At 44.6% G+C, this 25000-nt stretch overlaps 2 protein-coding genes across 7 annotated transcripts in view; one reads left to right on the top strand and one right to left on the bottom strand.

The window, feature by feature from the left end:
• Positions 1–13118, top strand: part of fhip1aa (FHF complex subunit HOOK interacting protein 1Aa) — a 24358-nt gene extending 11240 nt beyond the window's left edge. For 4 of the 5 annotated variants that reach the window (XM_047816859.1, XM_047816861.1, XM_047816858.1 and 1 more), the window contains exons 4-15: positions 870–1068; positions 1162–1579; positions 1951–2234; positions 3598–3756; positions 3850–3936; positions 4911–5078; positions 5176–5255; positions 6121–6320; positions 7665–8549; positions 8719–8897; positions 11899–12019; positions 12322–13118. In XM_047816859.1, coding sequence (XP_047672815.1) covers positions 964–1068; positions 1162–1579; positions 1951–2234; positions 3598–3756; positions 3850–3936; positions 4911–5078; positions 5176–5255; positions 6121–6320; positions 7665–8549; positions 8719–8897; positions 11899–12019; positions 12322–12494 — 2859 coding nt within the window. In that variant the 5' untranslated portion in view covers positions 870–963 and the 3' untranslated portion in view covers positions 12495–13118. The remainder of the gene's footprint in view (positions 1–869; positions 1069–1161; positions 1580–1950; positions 2235–3597; positions 3757–3849; positions 3937–4910; positions 5079–5175; positions 5256–6120; positions 6321–7664; positions 8550–8718; positions 8898–11898; positions 12020–12321) is intronic. The other variant, XM_047816862.1, reaches the window with a different exon arrangement.
• Positions 13119–15657: 2539 nt separating this feature from the next.
• Positions 15658–25000, bottom strand: part of gatb (glutamyl-tRNA(Gln) amidotransferase, subunit B) — a 15229-nt gene continuing 5886 nt past the window's right edge. The window contains exons 5-14 of one of the 2 annotated variants that reach the window (XR_007143624.1): positions 24705–24827; positions 23708–23821; positions 21814–21898; positions 21516–21560; positions 20802–20994; positions 19975–20108; positions 19455–19533; positions 18061–18195; positions 16701–17010; positions 15658–15855 (exon numbers count right to left, since the gene is read on the bottom strand). Coding sequence is in view for 1 of the 2 variants with exons in the window: in XM_027157893.2 (XP_027013694.1) it covers positions 16885–17010; positions 18061–18195; positions 19455–19533; positions 19975–20108; positions 20802–20994; positions 21516–21560; positions 21814–21898; positions 23708–23821; positions 24705–24827 (1034 nt within the window). In the remaining variant the exon portion in view is untranslated. Of the gene's footprint in view, positions 15856–16195; positions 17011–18060; positions 18196–19454; positions 19534–19974; positions 20109–20801; positions 20995–21515; positions 21561–21813; positions 21899–23707; positions 23822–24704; positions 24828–25000 lie in introns of those variants that run through there. The other variant, XM_027157893.2, reaches the window with a different exon arrangement.

Below are 25000 nucleotides of genomic sequence, written 5' to 3'. Positions count from 1 at the left end.
CGGGGGAGGAAACCGGAGTACCCGGAAGAAAACCCCCGAGGCACGGGGAGAACATGCAAACTCCACACACACAAGGCGGAGGCGGGAATCTAATCCTCGACCCTGGAGCTGTAAGGCGAACGTGCTAACCACTAAGCCACCGTGCCTCCCATACTAAAATATAATTAATATTATTTTATTGTTTTGTATTAGTTGTTTGAAGAGTAAAAAAAAAAAAATTGGTCTGTCTCTTAACGCAAATTTACAACCGGCAAGTCGGTCGGACTTAAAGCAAAAATAAATAAATAAATTTGAGTGCCGTGAACTCTCAGCCGGACGCCGAGCGCTCTGCGGGATCGACGCCGGCCTTCGGAGGATCGCTCGTGTTTTGTCGAGTCCATGTTTTTTCCCTCTACGTACAGACATTCCTGTCATAGCTTTAAGGAGGCCAAGTAGAGGAGGAAAAGAGGCTTAAATCCGCTCACACACTTCTTAACAAGGCTGTTATATTGTTCTGCTGCTCAGGGACGGAGGAAAATCTGAAGTGTAAGCCTTTAAAGAAAGGAGGCATCGTTATTAATGCGAGTAATGCGACATAAACCCAAAATCCCAGGACCTCGCCGTCTAACGAGGTTCGAGCTGGTCACATGACCACAGAGTATTTCCTTCTTCTTCCTTAATCACACCAGTATAAAGACATCAGTGATGTCCTGTCCGTGAGTCTGATCTGAAATAAGAAACGGGATCGACGTCACTGTCGACTTTGTAGGTACAAACATTCATGTGGGGAAAAAAACAACAACAACAAAACAACTGGAACTTTACTTTTTTTGTTACATCATCCCTCTCTCTCTCTCTCTCTCTCTCTCTCTCTCTCTCTCTCCCTTCAGCTTTATGATCTACCTTTGAGCGGAATGCAGTGTAACTGGACGTCCACGCTCTTTTCTCACGTTGTGGTTTAACCCACACTGCGATGTGACAGCGATGGCGTCTGCCGTGGCCAATAGGAGTCGAGGAAACCAATCGATGGGACTGAAGGGCGTCGACCCTGAAACATGCATGATTGTGTTCAAGAACCACTGGGCACAGGTGCTGAACAGTGATCAGTTTGAACCACATGATGAAGGATAAACACAGAAAGTTTTATGATGATGATGTAAAATGTTTGTTTGTGCTCATCAGGTGGTTAAGATACTGGAGAAACATGACCCTTTACGGAGCACCGGAGGTCTCAGCCTCAAGGTCGGAGTTCACGCATTCAGAGTTCACGGTCTCCGCCATGGAGCGATACCGTTGGATGAGGCGAGCGCGGTGCAGAACTATGTCGAACACATGCTCCTCCTCCTCATGGAGGAGGAGACCGGAGTAAGCGGAGCCATGGGCCCCATCCTGGAGTTTGTCATCATGGAGAACATCATGGAGCGCCTGTTCATCTGGAGCCTGAGGCGGGATTTCACCGACCAATCAAAGCTCGAGCAGCTGAAGATGTACAAGATGCTGATTGGTCAGGCCAAGCAACCGCTGTTGCATCACAAACCCGTTCTGAAGCCGCTGATGATGCTGCTGTCGTCCTGCTCGGGAACGGCGACGGGTCAAGCGGGTGAGGATCATGAGCAAATACACGAGCAATCGATTGTTTTACCTTTTTATCTGTTTCATCTTTTTTTGTCTTTGTTTTCAGTCTTTCTCGCTTTTGTTCTCATTTCTGTTCCCTCGTTTTTGTCGTTCTTTCTTTGGTTGCTTTGGTCTTTCTGCTATTCATCCCAATGTTCAACCAGTTTGTGGTCATTTTGTCTGTCATTGTTTGTCTTTGTCTTTTGTTCTGTCACTCTTAATATCTTCTTTTTATCTTTTTATAGTTTTCTTGTTTTTATTGTCTCTTTACTCAATACAGTAAAGTCCGAGATCTTTGGGTGGAGGCTTAACGGTTAATGGATGTTGTCTACGATGTTATTTCTTCTGTCTCTGCAGCAGGAGTCCCGACTTCCTCTAAGGTGGAGAATGAGCTGGTTCTTCTCCTCCATCAGCTGTGCTGTGTTGTGTCCAATGATCCCTCCATCCTCGAGCTGTTCTTTCACTCCAGCGAAGATCAGGGAGCCGCTAACTTCCTGCTCTTTTCCCTCCTTGTTCCCTTCATCCACAGAGACGGAGAGATAGGGCAACAGGCTCGAGACGCCCTGCTGCTCATTATGACCCTCAGCAAGGACAACCAGCGTGTGGCCACACACATCGCTCACAACACCTTCTTCTGTCCGGTATCTCTCACTTTACCACTACACCTTCTTCTGTCCGGTATCTCTCACTTTACCACCATACCTAATCTGTCTGGTATCTCTCACTTTACCACTACACCTTCCTCTGTCTGATATCACTAACTTAACCACTACACCTTCTTCTGTCCAGTATCTCTCACTTTACCACAACACCTTCTTCTGTCCGGTATCTCTCACTTTACAACTACACTTTCTTCTGTCTGGTATCTCTCACTTTACCACTACACCTTCCTCTGTCCGGTATCTCTTACTTTACCACTACACCTCCTCTGTCTGATATCTCTAACTTAAACACTACACCTTCTTCTGTCCGGTATCTCTCACTTTACCACTACACCTTCTTCTGTCCGGTATCTCTCACTTTACCACAACACTTTCTTCTGTCTGGTATCTCTCACTTTACCACTACACCTTCCTCTGTCCGGTATCTCTTACTTTACCACTACACCTCCTCTGTCCGATATCTCTAACTTAAACACTACACCTTCTTCTGTCCGGTATCTCTCACTTTACCACTACACCTTCCTCTGTCTGATATCACTAACTTAACCACTACACCTTCTTCTGTCCGGTATCTCTCACTTTACCACTACACCTTCTTCTGTCCGGTATCTCTCACTTTACCACTACACCTTCTTCTGTCCGGTATCTCTCACTTTACCACTACACCTTCTTCTGTCCGGTATCTCTCACTTTACCACTATACCTAATCTGTCTGGTATCTCTCACTTTACCACTACACCTTCCTCTGTCTGATATCACTAACTTAACCACTACACCTTCTTCTGTCTGGTATCTCTCACTTTACCACTACACCTTCCTCTGTCTGATATCACTAACTTAACCACTACACCTTCTTCTGTCCGGTATCTCTCACTTTACAACTACACTTTCTTCTGTCTGGTATCTCTCACTTTACCACTACACCTTCCTCTGTCCGGTATCTCTTACTTTACCACTACACCTCCTCTGTCCGATATCTCTAACTTAAACACTACACCTTCTTCTGTCTGGTATCTCTCACTTTACCACTACACCTTCCTCTGTCCGGTATCTCTCACTTTACCACTACACCTTCTTCTGTCCGGTATCTCTCACTTTACCACTACACCTTCTTCTGTCCGGTATCTCTCACTTTACCACTACACCTTCTTCTGTCCGGTATCTCTCACTTTACCACTACACCTTCTTCTGTCCGGTATCTCTCACTTTACCACTACACCTTCTTCTGTCCGGTATCTCTCACTTTACTTTCCTACTTCTTTTTGTCTTTTAGATTTTTTCGTTAACTTTCATGAATTCGGCGGTTAATTGTTAATTTCTTTCCCTCCCTTTGCGTGTGTAGGTATTAGCCACCGGTCTGAGTGGTCTGTACTCGTCCCTGCCTGCTAAGCTGGAGGTATCCAGTGAAGACTGGCACTGTATTCAAAATGACGAGTGGCAGCAGGAGCCTGCACTCGTTCACTTCCTAAACTCACTCGAGTTCTGTAACGCCGTCATGCAGGTGAGAGCACTAAGGTGGAAATTAGATTTAGTAATTAGTCATTTCGCAATTACTCACTTTCTGTTTTTATCATTTATGTTATCTTCCCTGCAGGTGGCTCATCCATCCGTCAGAGATCAGCTGGTTGGTTACATCATCAACGGCTTTCTGGTTCCTGTTTTAGGACCCGCGCTGCATAAAGTGAGTCTCGTCACTAATGTGTGTTAAGACACTGGTCTCCAACCTTTTTTTCGCCGCGGACCGGTCAATGTTTGATAAGTTTACCGCGGCCCGCTGATGGTGGGGGGGTGGCGGCGGCTATACAATTTAATTAAAACAAATAATTTTAATGTAATTGTATTTAATCATGCCTTTTTAACTCACTACAACGCTAAATCAATGAGAACCCTGAGCTTGTTTCTGTACAACGAGACGGTTCCATCTGGGGTAATAGGAGACAATGACACCCGAAGTGTGTCGCTTATGTCCGGTTTATTCCGTTGTTTTGTTTCGGTTGCCGTCACTGCAGAAATCCCCGCTTCACACAGATAGCATGTCGGACATGGCGATAGGGATGTAAGTGCTGTGGTGACAATCTCATGGTATTCCGCCATGACTTTAATCCAGAACACCGGCAGAGTTTCTAACTTTCTAACGACGTCTGTTTCGTGCTCATTTTTGCTAATTTGTGGGTTAAATTTGAGCAAACACAATATACACGTACACCAAGCACTGTTAAACATGACAAAGTACCGGTGAACAGAGAGAAGAGCGATACACACCTTCTCTCTCCACCACAGCTACAACACCACTGCCGCTCGCAGACGCTCAGCTCCAGACGTCACCTAAACCCGGCCAGATATCACGATATTTTGCGCATGCGCGGTATCGGTGCGGCTTTAGGTGACGTCTCTCAGCTCCCGGTTAACCTCTCGTCCATGGAAAGTCGCACAAACCCGGGAGAAATACACCACAGTATAAAATGGAAAAAATTTAATGTTCCTTAGGCGGCCCGGGGGTTGGGGACCACTGTGTTAAGGGACAAACAAGAAACCTACATCTGGAATTAAGAATGTTTAAAAAAAGGGGGGCAAAGTCACTGATCACTTGTATATACTCTGCAGTAATGATTCTGTATGTCTGGTGTGTGTGTGTGTGTGTGTGTGTGTGTGTAGATGACTCTGGAGGAAGTGATGACCACCACGTCGTATCTGGATCTTTTCCTAAGGGCTGTCACTGAACCTGCACTGCTTCACACTTTCCTTCGCTTCATCCTCCTCCATCGCCATGACAACGTGCACATCCTGGACACGCTGGTCAGCCGCATCAACACGCCTTTCCAGGTGATCACATAGAACAGTACAACCCAAACTGATGAATAAAATGACTCGAGGTAATGTAAAAATGTAATAGTGTCATGTGTTTTTTTCTGCATTCTAGCTGGGCACCGTGTCCCTGTCTCTCTTCCGCACTCTGATTGGTCTGTACTGCGAGGACGTCATGCTTCAGCTCGTACTCAAGTGAGCGCTGACTGTTCTGAGACGTTTGTTTGTTCTTATCTGCGTACCTTAAGTCTATACTTTATAGGGAACTTTTTTATAACATATGCTTTTTGTAGTGAATAGGGGGTGTAGTTTGGGACACGTCCACAGTGAACTGATAAAAGTGTTTATGTGCGTTGTGTCATGACTAGGGTGAGTGGTTTGGGGATATGATGGTGGTGTTTATGTGGCCTATGTAGTGAGGTTGGTGTGTGATTTGGGACACATCCACAGTTTAATGATAACATGAGATGTTTTTGATGGTGTTTATGTGGCCTATGTAGTGAGGATGGTGTGTGATTTGGGACACATCCACAGTTTAATAACATGAGATGTTTTTGATGGTGTTTATGTGGCCTATATAGTGAGGATGGGGTGTGATTTGGGACACAGCCACAGTAGAATAATGACGGTGAGATGTCTTTGATGGTGTTTATGTGGCCTATGTATTGAGGATGTGTGTGATTTGGGACACAGACACAGTTTAATGATAACATATGTTTTTGATGGTGTTTATGTGGCCTATGTAGTGAGGATGGGGTAATTTGGGACACAACCACAGTTTAATAACATGAGATGTTTTTGATGGTGTTTATGTGGCCTATGTAGTGAGGATGGGGTAATTTGGGACACAACCACAGTTTAATAACATGAGATGTTTTTGATGGTGTTTATGTGGCCTATGTAGTGAGGGTGGTGTAATTTGGGACACATGATGGTGTTTTTCCTCCATTTCACTTAAGATAAAGTCTAGGAATAAACCTAAGTGTTGAAAAGTCTCACTGTGTGTGTGTGTGTGTGTGTGTGTGTGTGTGTGTGTGTGTGTGTGTGTGACGTTCCTCAGGTATCTAATCCCATGTAATCACATGATGCAGAGTCAGCGACGTGTCGTGAACGAGAGAGATTGCTATTCCGTTTCTGCAGCTAAGTTTCTGGCCCTCACTCCGTCCTGCTGCTCTCCAGACATCGTCGCTCCACCCATCCGACAGCTCGACTCCATCACCTGGTCAAAGGTCACCGACGAAGCTAAACCAGGAACTATAAGTAATGGAGTGTTTGTCATTGTCTTTTTATTTTTGATTTAAACACTAAACCACACTTCTTTATGCCTTCACAGTCTTAATGCGTGTTATTATAAAAACCCCTTTAATCACCTACGAGTGTTTTAAACGTGACCTAAATGAGACCTCAGGAATGGGTAATATGATGTATTCAGGGGGCACAGTGGCTTAGTGGTTAGCACGTTCGCCTCACACCTCCAGGGTTGGGGGTTCGATTCCCACCTCCTATGTTATTATACAAATATTATAAATCATACAAATATCAGAACGTCTATTCCATAAACACTCAGGAATTTTGGTCGACGGTCGATGTTTACTACTCACTCACTCACTCACTCATTCATTTTCTACCGCTTATCCGAACTTCTCGGGTCACGGGGAGCCTGTGCCTATCTCAGGCGTCATCGGGCATCGAGGCAGGATACACCCTGGACGGAGTGCCAACCCATCACAGGACACACACACACACTCATTCACACACGCACGCACACACACACACACACACTCTCATTCACTCACACACACACACTACGGACAATTTTCCAGAGATGCCAATCAACCTACCATGCATGTCTTTGGACCGGGGGAGGAAACCGGAGTACCCGGAGGAAACCCCCGAGGCACGGGGAGAACATGCAAACTCCACACACACAAGGCTCCACACACCCGATGCCTCCTACCTGGATGTTATCAGCAACACGGACATTTACATCATCGCTCTTGCTTCTTTGTTTTTTTCATCCTGTAAGCATGTGGGAGAGAACAAGGCTTCAGTGACACACACACACACACACAATCTGTCTCTTTGGCCTTTTCCCTAAATCACATGACGGTAAAAAGAAAGACTCAACAGATTAGGATTAGGATTTGATTTTGTCCTGAAAATATTACCACAAAGCCAGAAAATGGGATAAAAAATGTATTACGTGTTGATGGAGCTGGTTAGCAACAATGACCTCATTAGTTTAAAACGAAAGAAAAAACTTTGACTAAAATTTTACAACAAGCTTGAAGAAATCTGTAAAAATGGTTTTGAGGGAAAAGTCCTTTTTGATAAAAAAAAAAAAAAAAAAGGGAACAGATTAAAAATCTCATGAAACGTTGCATTGGTTCTATTGTTTTGAAGTAAGGGTGTACAAACATTTGCACAGTTGTATTTCTGTCGCATATCACTAATATTTTACAACTGGATTCTAATCTCAGAGTATTTAGTTACCCATAATGCCTTCGGGTTTATTTATCATAAGATTGAGAGATATTTTTTATGTAAATTTAGCGATTCTGCATTAAACACAAAGGAAGCTGACGCTCGTATTTCCTGTTACAGAAACGGAGGCGTGTTCCTCGGAGAAGGACGAATCCGGGCACTCGTGTGTGATCGGCTCAGAGATTCACCTGGATGTCAGTTACCTGCATTACCTGTATGATGCACGTAACCGCATCAGCACATGCGCGCGTGCGTGCCGCATCTGGTCCGCCCCCTACGACGGCGTGACCCCGCCTACTGAGGATAAAACTCGTCCTCGTGGGACCTCACAGGCTCATGCCGATGTCACTTCTTCATCTGGTGTGGAACTCGAGTGGGATGATAGTTATGACGCCGGTTCTTCTGCACGTGCGCAGCAGGAAGAGGAAGAAGAAACGAACGGAGCCACCGCCGGAGTCCAAAACGATCCGCCGCAACACATCCAGGACCTCCGAAAAACGGCCACTTTGTTCGTCAAAGGCTCCTACGTGGAAGAGTCGGAATTTCAGAACGACGTCATGGTGTACGATCTGGTCGCGCAGAAGGACACCAACGAGTCCGCCGACAGAAAACGGATCGTTTCCAGTCACGAAACGCAGGACGACGCAATCCCAGAAAATCCAGACGATCCGAGTGAAACATCAGGAATAGGAAACGGTTCCGTGCAACCGCACACAGAGAAACAAAACGGCGTCCAGATGGAAGCGGATCAGAACCCGCACGACCCTCTCGCAGAACACTACGACGATTTGGTATCGCAGTACGAGGAACTGATCCGCACTCTGGTCATCGAAGCCAAAGGTCCGACAAGGACGCAGCAAGAGTTGAGAAACTCCATCATGGAGGAAGAGGATGACGTGGACTTCAGCTCATTTTCAGCCAAGAGTCCAGAAGCGGAAAAATCCCCCTCGCCGTTTAGGACTAAACCCCACAGCGGGAGCGTGAATCACGCCATACCTTTTACAGGTGAGACTGGGGCTGGGTCTCAGATCACACACTTGGTCTTTTGGTCAGGAACTCGCCATCGTGTGCGGTTACGGATGCTCATTGAGATTGTTTGTGTGTGTGTGTGTGTGTGTGTGTGTGTGTGTGTGTGTGTGTGTGTGTGTGTGTGTGTGTGTGTGATGTATTGCAGGTCCGTTCATGAGCGTGCTGCTCTCTCGACTAGAGAACATGCTGGAAAACTCTCTGCATGTCAATCTTCTGTTAACAGGAATCATCGCTCAGCTCGCTGCTTATCCACAGCCACTGCTGCGCTCCTTCCTGTTAAACACCAACATGGTGTTCCAGCCCAGCGTCCACTCGCTGTACCAGGTAACACACAGGCGTCCACTCGCCGTACCAGGTAACACACAGGCGTCCACTCGCTGTACCAGGTAACACACAGGCGTCCACTCGCTGTACCAGGTAACACACAGGCGTCCACTCGCCGTACCAGGTAACACACAGGCGTCCACTCGCTGTACCAGGTAACACACAGGCGTCCACTCGCCGTACCAGGTAACACACAGGCGTCCACTCGCCGTACCAGGTAACACACAGGCGTCCACTCGCCGTACCAGGTAACACACAGGCGTCCACTCGCTGTACGGGTAACACACCAGCATTCACTCGCTCAGCTCGCTGCTTATCCACAGCCACTGCTGCGCTCCTTCCTGTTAAACACCAACATGGTGTTCCAGCCCAGCGTCCACTCGCTGTACCAGGTAACACACAGGCGTCCACTCGCCGTACCAGGTAACACACAGGCGTCCACTCGCTGTACCAGGTAACACACAGGCGTCCACTCGCTGTACCAGGTAACACACAGGCGTCCACTCGCTGTACGGGTAACACACAGGCGTTTACTCGCTGTACCAGGTAACACACCAGCATTCACTCGCTGTACCAGGTAACACACAGGCGTCCACTCGCTGTACCAGGTAACACACAGGCGTCCACTCGCTGTACCAGGTAACACACAGGCGTCCACTCGCTGTACCAGGTAACACACCAGCATTCACTCGCTGTACCAGGTAACACACAGGCGTCCACTCGCCGTACCAGGTAACACACAGGCGTCCACTCGCTGTACCAGGTAACACACAGGCGTCCACTCGCTGTACCAGGTAACACACAGGCGTTCACTCGCTGTACCAGGTAACACACAGGCGTTTACTCGCTGTACCAGGTAACACACAGGCGTCCACTCGCCGTACCAGGTAACACACAGGCGTCCACTCGCCGTACCAGGTAACACACAGGCGTCCACTCGCCGTACCAGGTAACACACAGGCGTCCACTCGCCGTACCAGGTAACACACAGGCGTCCACTCGCCGTACCAGGTAACACACAGGCGTCCACTCGCTGTACCAGGTAACACACAGGCGTCCACTCGCTGTACCAGGTAACACACAGGCGTCCACTCGCTGTACCAGGTAACACACAGGCGTCCACTCGCTGTACCAGGTAACACACAGGCGTCCACTCGCTGTACCAGGTAACACACAGGCGTCCACTCGCTGTACCAGGTAACACACAGGCGTCCACTCGCTGTACCAGGTAACACACAGGCGTCCACTCGCTGTACCAGGTAACACACAGGCGTTCACTCGCTGTACCAGGTAACACACAGGCGTCCACTCGCTGTACCAGGTAACACACAGGTGTCCACTCGCCGTACCAGGTAACACACAGGTGTCCACTCGCTGTACCAGGTAACACACAGGTGTCCACTCGCTGTACCAGGTAACACACAGGCGTCCACTCGCCGTACCAGGTAACACACAGGCGTCCACTCGCCGTACCAGGTAACACACAGGCGTTCACTCGCTGTACCAGGTAACACACAGGCGTTCACTCGCTGTACCAGGTAACACACACACAAAACCCTGCAGTACATATGATGCTACCACCATCGAGCTTCACAAAGTTACAGAGATCAAAGCCTTCAGGTCGTCCGTGGAAACCACACTAGTGAACATTCACAAAGGGAGATGAACAGCTAGCATCCCAGCGTGAAGGTTCCACAGAGACTCGACCTGAACAACCTGAAACACGGTGTTTCTGTTTCACTGCAGCTGTAGTCGTGCTGATTTACACGCAGCTCGCTCCACCTCATCCATAATGAACACAGTGCAGCTTGTAAACATGGAAATCCAATAAAACAGCAGCTGCTACAGCACACACACACATACACACACACACACACACACACACACACACACACACACACACACGCGCGCGCACGCACGCACGCACGCACGCACGCACACACACATACATACACATGCACACATACATACACACACACACATACACACGCGCACACACACGTACACATACATAAACACACACGTACACATAGATAAACACACACGTACACATAGATAAACACACACGTACACATACATAAACACACACGTACACATAGATAAACACACACGTACACATAGATAAACACACACGTACACATACATAAACACACACGTACACACGCGCACACACACGTACACATACATAAACACACACGTACACATACATAAACACACACGTACACATAGATAAACACACACGTACACATAGATAAACACACACGTACACATACATAAACACACACGTACACACGCGCACACACACGTACACATACATAAACACACACGTACACATACATAAACACACACGTACACATAGATAAACACACACGTACACATACATAAACACACACGTACACATACACACGCACACACACATACACACGCACACACACACACACACACACACACACGTACACATACATAAACACACACGCACACATACACACACACACACACACACACACACACACACACACACACATACATACACACACACATACATATACACACAAACACACACACACACACATGATGATCAGACCAAACAATTGTATTGTTTGTAGAAAGACTTGAATATGAATCCCAGTCAGGGGTTGAAGGTCACACTCAGGATGATCTGGGATTAGGATTATGGAGCTCGGGGTCTCGTCTGTGCATCAGTTTCAGTTTAGTGCTTTATGTGAAGTGAAAAGAGGAAAGTGAGCTGAGCTGAACGTGATGAAGGGATGAAGGGGAGGAGTGAAGAAGTGAACATGTACATTTGACCTCTTCGCATCTTTCTTTCCTGATTCGTTAAAAATAGAGTTTCTTTGAGACCCCCCCCTCTCTCCCTCTCTCGCCCCCCTCTCTCTCCCGCTCTCTATATCTCTCCTTCTCCCCCCTCACTCTGCCCCCCCCCCTTCACTCTCACTCCCCTCCCCCTCTCTCATGCATGTTGTGGTTTGTTTGGTCTCCACAGGTCTTGGCCTCAGTGAAGAACCAGATCGAGCAGCTGGCTGTGAGGCAGAAGGACTTTCCTGAACTTCTCCTGGCAGCACAGCAGTGTCTTCTGGCCAGAGAGACTTCACTCACCGCACAAGGTTCATCACTCCATCTGTATTTACAAACTACAAAAAAAAGCAGGACCTCACACTGTCCTCTTCCTCTTTTTTAACACCTTCGGTACTTTCTCTACAAACTTCACCGTTAGAACAAAGTCCTGAGTGTCTGCTTTCATATGAGCTTCACATTAACACCACTGTGGAGTGAGACGTGAGGAAGACGTTCGCTCATCAACACCAACACAATAAAAACAGGAAGCAACATTTTTTGCTCTGTGAGATAAACACTTGAATTGAACAGTAAGTTTAACTGAACTGATTGTTTTTTATCTTAACACCAGATTCGCCGAGTGCTGGAAAGCACGTGAAGATCCGATCTGTCCAACCCAAGATTGTGGTTCCTCCGAACAGGACGGAGGTCTACGCCGCCGTGGTCTTCACCGAGTTCCTTAAAGAACTGGCTGCCATCACACAGGAGCACTCCATCCTCTCGTACATGCCCATGGAGGAGTAAAGCAGAATTCACCAAACACTCACCGATATCAAGCGGACGTCTCTGACTCTAAGGACGAGTCTTACTTTCTCCTTCGTCTCCCATCGGAGGAACAGAAGCGAGTTTTATTCTATCTACTGTGAGCTACGATGCCTCCATCACCATGCTTCATTGTGCTTGTAACACCATAGCGAGTTCTCTGCTTTTATTCCTCCATCTAAACTCTCTTTAACTTTAACTGATCTTTTTCAAATGATTTTTTCCCCTCTGTCATCCTGCTAAAGTAGCTAATCTTCACTAAATCGGGATTTATTTCCCTTTAGAAAAGCAGCGCTGCATGTTTTCTTTATCTTGCCATGTTGAACTATAACCCATAAATTCATCTCAGGAGGAAACTGATGCCTGTTAAATCATCAAGTCTCGTCTTCCAGCGAGGGACCAGAACTCCTCAGAATTATTCTTATTTACATGTTTGTAGATGCATATACACCTCTTACCTCTTAAATCCTGGATTTCTGCTTCATTCACTCATTCATCTTCTACCGCTTATCCGAACTTCTCGGGTCACGGGGAGCCTGTGCCTATCTCAGGCGTCATCGGGCATCGAGGCAGGATACACCCTGGACGGAGTGCCAACACATTCACTCACACACACACACACACTACGGACAATTTTCCAGGGATGCCAATCAACCTACCATGCATGTCTTTGGACCGGGGGAGGAAACCGGAGTACTCGGAGGAAACCCCCGAGGCACGGGGAGAACATGCGAACTCCACACACACAAGGCGGAGGCGGGAATCGAACCCCCAACCCTGGAGGTGTGAGGCGAACGTGCTAACCACTAAGCCACCGTGACTCCCTGGATTTCTGCTTATTTCATCTTTTTCATTTCTACACGATGAGGAAAAAAAAACCTTTTAATAGCTTTAAAATGTTTTAGCATTTTTATCAGAAGCTGTAGCGGCGTTTTAAAGTTGTAAAGTTCGCAAGAAAAGTAAAAAGGATGATAAAGCACTGTTTATATCCTACACCCAATGTTCTTCAGCCAATCAGATCAGGTCTGAGTGTGTAAAGTCCCTGTAAAGCTTGTGTAAACGTTATGACTTCATGGGGGACGTGAAACAACAGCAACAACATTTTTATTTTAGGAAAATAAGTGTCATTTTTTTCCTTAGAGGGTTTATTTCCAGTGGGCGAGGGAGTTTAAACGTTTTTGTATAGCGATATTGTATAACGCGTGTATAGCGATAGCTTTATTTATTATTTAATCCGAATATATTTTTTAAAAATGCTCCCGTACGTAATAATACAAATCGTTTTTTTTTGTTTCAGGTTCATTTGGTCGGTAAAACGGTGCAATAAGATGTTAACATACAAAAAAGTCAAAATTAACTATTTAAGGAATATTTATGAACTAAAAATCTTATTATGATATTATAATATTATGATTTAATCAGGACGTGTTAATAAACGCCAAGATGCTGATTAATAATTCGATTGTATGATAGAAAAATAAAACGAATTTAAAAGCAAGTGCTCTTTTATTTAATATTCATAGACTGTGTGATCGTGTAGGAAGATACTTCAAATGCAAAAATGCTAGCTAGCTTCATACGCACGCAGTCATGCTAACAACACGACCCCGACTGTAACTGGACGTGTGATCGGTTCAAATTACAGAAATGTAGCTGTTCTAACAGAAGAAAGGGTTTTATATATAATTAAAAAATGCTAATCATGCGAGTTATCGTGGGACGTTTGTTTTAAAGGTGGCAACGTTGCTAATCGTGCACACGATGCTAATCGTGCACACGATGCTAATCGTGCACACACACAATGCTAATCACGCACACACAATGCTAATCACGCACACACACAATGCTAATCGCACACACACAATGCTAAACACACACACACAATGCTAAACACACACACACACAATGCTAATCACACACACTGCTAATCACGCTAGTACTTTTCGAGTGGATTTCGTTTCGGTTGATTCATGCTAGCAGACGAAGGAATCAGTCGGTTACTTAGCATTAGCATTGTACTGTTCTGTTTAGCATGAGCTTATGTAGCTATGACTGCACTTTTCTGGATAACGTGTGCCTTTATTTCTGACTACTGCTGTTACGAACTTTCTTTACACAGCATCACAGAGGTCTAGTTTTAATCCAAAGATATTTATATGTGGGGTTTTTAAGAATATCAGGTATATTTTTAAAAGACGGTTCTGTGGATTGTGGGTGGATCTAAAGGAATAAATCGCTGTCCCTAAATGATCCTTGTTTGTTGTCGTGTTTGAGTAAGTGGAACTGGGTGAAAGGGATTTTGTGTGTGTGTGTGATGTATGTGAGAGAGAGAGAGAGAGAGAGAGAGAGAGAGAGAGAGAGAGAGAGAGAGAGAGAGAGAGAGGAGAGGGAGAGAGAAAGAGAAAGGGAGAGAGTGAGAGACACACACAGAGGGAGAGAGAGAAGGAGAGGGAGAGAGAGAGAGAGAAAAGGAGAAAGGGAGACTGCGAGAGACACACAGAGAGAAAAGGAGAGGGAGAAAGAGGAAGGGAGAGAGACCGAGAAAAGGAGGGGGGGAGAGAGAGACAGTGAGAGAGAGAGAGAAAAGAAGAAAGGGAGAGAGCAAGAGACACAGAGAGAGGAAGGGAGAGAGAGAAAAAGAGGGGGGAGAGAGAGAGGGAGAGAAAAGGAGAGGGAGAGAAAGAGAAAAGGAGAGGGAGAGAAAGGGAGAGAGAGAAAAGGAGAGGGAGAGAAAGGGAGGGAGAGAAAAGGAGAGGGAGAGAAAGGGAGAGAGAGAAAAGGAGAGGGAGAGAAAGAGAAAAGGAGAGGGAGAGAGGAAGGGAGAGGGAGAGAAAGGGAGAGAGAGAGAGAAAAGTAAGGGGAGAGAGAGACAGAGAGATAGGCGCAGAAAGAAAGAGTGAGAGGGAGAAAGATAGATAGATAGATAGATAGATAGATAGATAGATAGATAGATTTTTAACAGTACTTCTCTGTTAAATCGGGCTGTTAGCCTTGTAGTCCTGTGTGTTTGTATTTTGACAGTTAAACTGAATAAAAGCTTCATTTCGCTGCACAAACGTTTATCATCAGCAGTTTAGACTTTACAGAAATAACAATATCAGTAAATAAACTTCCAGGTTTACTGCATCCTTCATCCTGTAAGATGGATCTCAGAAACATCAGCACCTCAACAACACCACTCGTATCCATGAGAGTTTCTCCTAGTCACTTAATGCTACAACAATCTGGGCGTTTCCTCTTACACTAAGATCAGAAGATTCATAAAGCATCTTAACCCCTAAAAGAGCTCATAAGGTCAAAGAGTGTTAGGAGTCTCCTCACGACTCCTCAGAGGAGAAAATGGCTGAATGGTGAAGAAGAAGAAATGTATTGTGTACAATATTTATTAATGATAGTGAGTTAATAAGATGATACAGATTACACACACACACACACACACACACACACACACACACACACGCACAGTCATTATGTCATTTAGAGACTAACATCTCCGAGCGCAGAGCTGAAATGCCATAGCGGCAGAAATGATCTAATTTGTCTCTGACATTTCTGAGATGTTTACATTTATTACATCTATAACATACAGATGTTATAACATCTCTAATACACGACATAACACCTACACCGTATAGACTCGTATCTGAACACAGAGACAAAGTGAAGGCTTTTAATAGACCAGATTTTAAAACCGCTCCTGTTTTTTATTTTATCGAACAACCGATCGGAGTCTTCAGTAGAATGTGTCACCTAGTAACAGGTTAGGCCCCGCCCCCTTGCTCAGGTTAAGCCCCGCCCCCTTGCTCAGATTTCACTCTGGTCCTGAATCACTCTGAAGATTCCTAGTTTAAGCTGAATTAAGGAGCTCCCTGAGATCCCGATTAGACTCTTTATGAACTGAGAGGTCACGTGTGCACTTAGTTCACTTGTCATTCCCTTCATCATGCGTCATAGACGCGCCGATGACTTAATTACGAGGCATTAAGAGGCAGTAAAGGCCAGGAGTTAATCACGGTCTATAATTGACAAAAGAATAAAAAAAAGACAAGCGAACAAATGCTTCACTTTCTCTCCACTTAAATATCAATCTGCTCATTATCACATGACCTCATTAAAGACTTTTATACAAATTAATAGATTTATTGTTGACAGGTTCGATGGAAGGTTTAGATAATTAGCACAAATGACCTGCTGATCGCTGGCTGCAGGTAACATCAGGTTGATGTGTTTCTCTGCCCCGACCCACAGGGTTCCGCAGGTCACTTCAGCTCTGAGGCTTTTTATGAGGTTCTACAGTAGAAGATGATGAAGGTGTTCCAGGTTTGACTGTATAACTCAGTTCTTGTTCGTATCGAGGAGCTCCGGGCTTTAATCATGATGTCATTTCCTCCAGGATGTTCCTGAGCTGGACTGGATCGGCTCGACCGTTAGATTCCTTCTGAACGGCACCCATCAGTTTATTTAGCACCTTCTTATTGCCCCCTCTGATCACCTGCACCTGCAGGGCAGAAACACCACCAGCACAGGTTTGAGTCTCAGGTGTGGAACGAGGATGATGATGGTGGTGTGCGTTATTAACAGTGAGTCTCAGGTGTGTAACAAGGATGATGATGATGATGATGGTGTGTAACGAGGATGATGATGATGGTGTGTGTTATTACAGTGAGTCTCAGGTGTGTAACAAGGATGATGATGATGATGGTGTGTAAAGAGGATGATGATGATGGTGTGTGTTATTAACAGTGAGTCTCAGGTGTGTAACAAGGATGATGATGATGATGATGGTGTGTGTTATTAACAGTGAGTCTCAGGTGTGTAACAAGGATGATGATGATGATGATGGTGTGTGTTATTACAGTGAGTCTCAGGTGTGTAACAAGGATGATGATGATGATGATGGTGTGTAACGAGGATGATGATGATGGTGTGTGTTATTAACAGTGAGTCTCAGGTGTGTAACAAGGATGATGATGATGATGATGGTGTGTGTTATTACAGTGAGTCTCAGGTGTGTAACAAGGATGATGATGATGATGGTGTGTAACGAGGATGATGATGATGGTGTGTGTTATTACAGTGAGTCTCAGGTGTGTAACAAGGATGATGATGATGATGGTGTGTGTTATTACAGTAAGTCTCAGGTGTGTAACAAGGATGATGATGATGATGGTGGTGTGTAACGAGGATGATGATGGTGTGTGTTATTACAGTGAATCTCTGGTGTGTAACGAGGATGATGATGATAATGATGATGGTGTGTGTTATTACAGTGAGTCTCTGGTGTGTAACGAGGATGATGATGATAATGATGATGGTGTGTGTTATTACAGTGAATCTCTGGTGTGTAACGAGGATGATGATGATAATGATGATGGTGTGTGTTATTACAGTGAGTCTCTGGTGTGTAACGAGGATGATGATGATGGCGTGTGTTATTACAGTGATTCCCAGGTGTGTAACTATGACAACAGTGAGTCGTTGAGTCCTAACTGTGTATCAGAGCTCATGTTGTTGCAGGTGTGTTACTGTAAGCTCAGGTAAGCCTCACCAGGTCAGGATGAGCTCCCATCACTCTCTGGCAGATCTTTACCAGTTCTTCTCCATCACTGATGAGCCCTAAATCCAGATCCCTCACCAGCTGCTCCACACACTTCCCTGGACTCTTCCACATTTCCTGGAAAACCTGCAAAAAGTGCAACAAGTCTAGGTTTAACACCACACACACCACTGCTACACCACACACACCACACACTGCTACACCACACACACACACACAGCTACACCACACACTACTGCTACACCACACACACCACACACTGCTACACCACACACACACAGCTACACCACACACTACTGCTACACCACACACACCACACACTGCTACACCACACACACACAGCTACACCACACACCACTGCTACACCACACACACACCACACTGCTACACCACACACACACACACCACACTGCTACACCACACACACACACACACACACCACACTGCTACACCACACACACACACAACACCTGCTACACCACAACCACACACACCACACTGCTACAACACACACAACACACACACACCACACTGCTACACCACACACACCACAAACACACCACACTGCTTACACCACACACCACACACAACACACCCACACTGACCTACACCAGCCACACACACACACACACCACACTGCTACACCACACACACACACACACCACACTGCTACACCACACACACACACACACACACCACACTGCTACACCACACACACACACACACACCACACTGCTACACCACACACACACACACACCGCTACACCACACACACACACACTGCTACACCACACACACACACAACACACTGCTACACCACACACACACACACACCACACTGCTACACCACACACACACACACACACACACACACCACACACTGCTACACCACACACACACACACACACACACACACACACACACCACACACTGCTACACCACACACACCACACACTGCTACACCACACACACCACACACTGCTACACCACACTGCTACACCACACAACACACTGCTACACCACACAACACACTGCTACACCACACAACACACTGCTACACCACACAACACACTGCTACACCAAACAGCTACACCACACACACCACACAACACACTGCTACACCACACAACACACTGCTACACCACACAGCTACACCACACACACCACACAACACACTGCTACACCACACACACAACACACTGCTACACCACACAGCTACACCACACAACACACTGCTACACCAAACAGCTACACCACACACACCACACAACACACTGCTACACCACACACACAACACACTGCTACACCACACACACCACACTGCTACAGGTGCCACTGTATAGTAAATAGTGAGATCTGCTTCACTGCTTCATCTACAGACTCACCACTTTAGCAGCGGAGGACGAGATGAAACCGGATTCCAGAAGATTCAGCAGTTGTGCCAGAGCCTCGGGAGTCACGGGGCTGAGAGACGGAGGTGAGAGAGGTGAAGAACTAATGAACACGTGTGATGCAGACAGAGTTCATTATTCTGAGGATTTCTCTCACAGATTTAAACTATTTCACCTCACTCAGTTTTTTATGTATAGGTGAAAATATAAACCTGATGACAGCTTTGCTGCTGTTGTTAGTCGTTACTATGGTAACAAGGAAGTGAGCGAAAAGGAGCCTTAAGATTTTGACCCACCCTGTCCTTCTCTGTCTCTCTCTCTCTCTCCCATGCTCCCTCACTCTCCCCCCTCCTCTCACCCCCCTCCTCTCACCCCCCCCCCCCACGCTTCCCCCGTCACTCTCTCCCCCCTCATTCTACCGCCCCCCCTTTCTCTCTCCTTCCCCCCTCCCTCCCCTATATATATATTTATACACATGTATATGTGTGTGTGTTGACTTTAAGAGCTGGCTGACCTCTGAGTAACCTTCAGGTTTTGCAGGTTCAGGTTCCCCATCAGCTCCTTTATCACCCAGCCAATCAGCTTCCTAGGTTCCATTTTCGTCTTCTGGACAACACGCTCGAAAAACTCCATCAGTCCATCTTCGTTCTGGAAAAAGAAGTGTGCAGAGGATCACGGCGCTTTTCCCACGAGACACGGCTTTAAACAGCATACAATAATTAACAGAGACGTTCTGCTTGTTGATTTCTTAGAAATCGTGCCATGTTATACTTTATTATTCTCTTTGAACCCGAATTTCAAAGGGTTCTTTTTGAAGTTACTGTCTGTCCATCTGTCTGTCTCTCTATCTGTCTATCTGCCTGTCCATCTGTCTGTCCATCTGCCTGTCTATCTGCCTGTCTATCTGCCTGTCTGTCTATCTACCTTTCTGTCTATCTGCCTGTCCATCTGCCTGTCTGTCTGTCTGTCTGCCTGTCTATCTGTCTGTCTGTCTGTCCATCTGTCTGTCTATCTGCCTGTCTGTCCATCTGTCTGTCTATCTGTCTGTCCATCTGTCTGTCCATCTGTCTGTCTATCTGCCTGTCTGTCCATCTGTCTGTCTATCTGCCTGTCTGTCCATCTGTCTGTCTATCTGCCTGTCTGTCCATCTGTCTGTCTATCTGCCTGTCTGTCCATCTGTCTGTCTATCTGCCTGTCTGTCTATCTGCCTGTCTGTCTGTCCATCTGTCTGTCCATCTGTCTGCCTGTCTGTTTGCCTGTCCATCTGTCTGTCCATCTGCCTATCTATCTGTCTATTTGCCTGTCTGTCTATCTGCCTGTCTGTCTATCTGCCTGTCTCACCACCAGAGTGAAGCTGTGCTCTGGAAGGATGCCGTAGTCCTCCATTAGTCTCATCCTCTTCACTCCAGGAAGCTCAGGTAACTGGGCCTTTAATCTGTCTATCACCACCACATGGGCGGGGTCAAAGCCATCTGGCACCGAAGCCACGCCCTCATAAACAAACAGAGGAGGAAGATTAGGCTCTGGCATGAACCTAGAAAGGTAAGAAAAGCGAGAGAACTTTGTTTACATACAAAGTCTTAAATCACTACATTCATCTTGTAAGGGAAGAATATAGTCCACATATAGACAAACAACAAATGTGATCTATTTAAAAACGATGAAAAATAAACGTATAAAAATTAATAATACGGTGCGATAATTTATTTTGTTTATTAAATATGACTTTTAAAAAAAAACAATGTTTTTTATTTGAAAAAAAAATCACTATGTATTTTTTATTTTTATTTTGATAAAAATAAAATTTACAAATAATTTAAATACTAAGCAGGAATTTTTAACATCACATCAACTGACAGACAGAAAAAATAACAATATCCACAAAATTGTGACATATTTTATCAGTATATATTATATTATATTATAAATATTCTCATTGTCCAGCACAGATTCGTGATGTGAGATTGTGTTTAAATAGTTTTAAATGAGTTCTCTCTTTCACTGTAACTGACACACACACACACACACACACACACACTCCTCTTTAATACTCACCTGTAGTCCTGCAGACCTTCTTTATCTCTCATTGGCACTGTTGTTCTGTGAAGGAAGAAGAGAGATTCTATTTAAATGTGTCATAACAGATAGCCTTGGAGACTTAACACCCTGTTAGCAGTTTATGAAACACCTTCACCGTGTGTGTGTGTGTGTGTGTGTGTTTGTCTCGCGATGTGTGTGTGTTAATCTTGGCACATATTAAAATGTCTCAAGACAAATATAAGCATCTAAAGTGAACACTGAGATTTCATTTATTTTATTACTGTTCATGGTATTTCAGATTTTCTTGCTTTACCCGGTTTTGCTGTCAAAAGCTCTGGTTTCGTTCAGAACCGAACCTCCACTGTCCAGAACCTCAATCTGTCTCTGAATCTCATAATCTAAACATGTGAAAAGAAGAAATTAATTTATAACTAGATGTGTGTTAGGATTGTAATGTGTGTGGAGTTATAATGAGTGTGTGTTAGGATTGTAATGAGTGTGTAGTTATAATGAGTGTGTGTTAGGATTGTAATGAGTGTGTAGTTATAATGAGTGTGTAGTTATAATGAGTGTGTAGTTATAATGAGTGTGTGTTAGGATTGTAATGTGTGTGGAGTTATAATGAGTGTGTGTTAGGATTGTGACGAGTGTGTAGTTATAATGAGTGTGTAGTTATAATGTGTGTGTAGTTATAATGAGTGTGTGTTAGGATTGTGACGAGTGTGTAGTTATAATGAGTGTGTAGTTATAATGAGTGTGTAGTTATAATGAGTGTGTAGTTATAATGAGTGTGTGTTAGGATTGTAATGAGTGTGTGTTAGGATTGTAATGTGTGTGTAGTTATAATGAGTGTGTAGTTATAATGAGTGTGTGTTAGGATTGTGACGAGTGTGTAGTTATAATGAGTTTGTGTTAGGATTGTAATGAGTGTGTGTTAGGATTGTGACGAGTGTGTAGTTATAATGTGTGTGTAGTTATAATGAGTGTGTAGTTATAACGAGTGTGTAGTTATAACGAGTGTGTAGTTATAACAAGTGTGTAGTTATAATGAGTGTGTAAGTTAGTATGAGTGTGTAGTTATAACGAGTGTGTAGTTATAACGAGTGTGTAGTTATAATGAGTGTGTAGTTATAATGAGTGTGTAGTTATAATGAGTATGTAAGTTAGTATGAGTGTGTAAGTTAGTATGAGTGTGTAGTTATAATGAGTGTGTAAGTTAGTATGAGTGTGTAGTTATAATGAGTGTGTAAGTTAGTATGAGTGTGTAGTTATAATGAGTGTGTAAGTTAGTATGAGTGTGTAGTTATAATGAGTGTGTAGTTATAATGAGTGTGTAAGTTAGTATGAGTGTGTAGTTATAATGAGTGTGTAAGTTAGTATGAGTGTGTAGTTATAATGAGTGTGTAGTTATAATGAGTGTGTAAGTTAGTATGAGTGTGTAGTTATAATGAGTGTGTAGTTATAATGAGTGTGTAAGTTAGTATGAGTGTGTAGTTATAATGAGTGTGTAGTTATAATGAGTGTGTAGTTATAATGAGTGTGTAAGTTAGTATGAGTGTGTAGTTATAATGAGTGTGTAGTTATAATGAGTGTGTAAGTTAGTATGAGTGTGTAGTTATAATGAGTGTGTAGTTATAATGAGTGTGTAGTTATAATGAGTGTGTAAGTTAGTATGAGTGTGTAGTTATAATGAGTGTGTAGTTATAATGAGTGTGTAAGTTAGTATGAGTGTGTAGTTATAATGAGTGTGTAGTTATAATGAGTGTGTAAGTTAGTATGAGTGTGTAGTTATAATGAGTGTGTAGTTATAATGAGTGTGTAAGTTAGTATGAGTGTGTAGTTATAATGAGTGTGTAGTTATAATGAGTGTGTAAGTTAATATGAAGCTACTGATTAGAATTTTAATTTTTATACATTTCATCACAGAACTTCTGAAAGAAAGTTTCACGCTTTAATCTGAAACAGATCGGAGACCTAAAGTTATAAAAATTCAAAACAAGCTCACAAAATACATAAAGTGCTACAGGGTGTGTGTGTGTGTGTGTCTGTGTGTCTCATCTGGAGCTCACACTTGAGTCTTTACACACACAGCAATTTTAGGATCTTCAGCTGTGTGTGTGTGTGTGTGTGTGTGTGTGTGTGTGTGTGTGTGTGTGTGTGTATATTACTAAAGTATAAACACACATAACATGGATGTAGAATCTTACCGATCGCCCTGGCAACAAACCGAGCACTGTTGATGTTCTTCACTTCAGTGCGAATGCCAAGCGGCTCTCCGGGACGATGGACAGATACGTTAGCGTCCACTCGCAGCTGTCCCTCTGCATGGAGACCCAAAGAGACAGAAAGAGAGATGAAAGCTGTGTGAGTGCGTCGCTACAGAGCCGCCACCTTGACTGTGTGATTTTATACGTTATACCAGAGTAAAAGTGAGTAATAAGCCCCGCCCCCTAATTAAATCTTACACACCTGTGACCTTTAATTAGGGGGCGGGGCTTATTACTCACGTAGTTATAATGTGTAGTTATGCAGTTACTTTAATGTGTAGTTACTTTAAGTGGACGAATCCGACGCAGCATTTAAACACAGCGAGTTAATTTATCAGGTTCAGTGTGAACCAGAGTGACAGGAAACAGTATTAAATTATGGTAATTATTTTTTTTGGCTCGTGATGAAAGGTCAGAAGACGAGACGCGAGACGAGACGCGAGACGAGACGCTCTGAAGCCGAACGAGGGAGAAAACTCATCGGAAACTTTTCCTTCAGCGCAGCGAGCATGATTACTCAGGGTTTGTGCATAAATCTAAATATTAAGGAACCATTTGCATAAAATCAGGTGAATTAAGGAAGGAAGCCCTAAAAAACCTCGCCGGTGTGCTGATGGAAACAAAATGAAGCGAAGGCAAACCAACAGTTTGCTCCAGGGGCTTTTTGATTAGCGTGAAACAGGGAAAATGTTTCATTACGACGGGAGAATCTAATTATTTTCTCTCATTCAAATTAGAATGTGAATAAATGTGATTGAACCTGAAGCTCGGCGTAATTAGTCATGAGACTGATCAGAAAACAACGTTAATGAAATTAGGAAAGTAGATTTATCGTGTTATTGTATCAGTTACTGTTCCTGTGCTGAACATCAAGTAATGTGTGTGTGTGTGTGTGTGTGTGTGTGTGTGTGTGTGTGTGTGTGTGCGCTTTACGGACCAGCCATGTTTCCTTGGCATGTTCCGAGTGTCTGTAAGATGAGCTGAAGCTCTCGCACTGCAGCTGCAGCTTCTTCACCACAACACATATCAGGCTCCATCACCACCTCCATCAGACCCACACCTACAGACACAGACAGACAGAGTGAGAGTGTGTGTGTGAGAGAGAGGGAGAGGGAGAGAGAGACAGAGTGAGTGAGTGAGTGAGTGAGTGAGAGAGACAGAGTGAGTGAGTGAGTGAGTGAGAGAGACAGAGTGAGTGAGTGAGTGAGTGAGTGAGAGAGAGAGACAGAGTGA

This window comes from Tachysurus fulvidraco, chromosome 7, assembly GCF_022655615.1.
Source record: "Tachysurus fulvidraco isolate hzauxx_2018 chromosome 7, HZAU_PFXX_2.0, whole genome shotgun sequence".
Classification (NCBI taxonomy): domain Eukaryota; kingdom Metazoa; phylum Chordata; class Actinopteri; order Siluriformes; family Bagridae; genus Tachysurus; species Tachysurus fulvidraco.
Note: the sequence above shows the minus strand (reverse complement) of the source record. Positions and strands in the feature narration are given on the sequence as shown.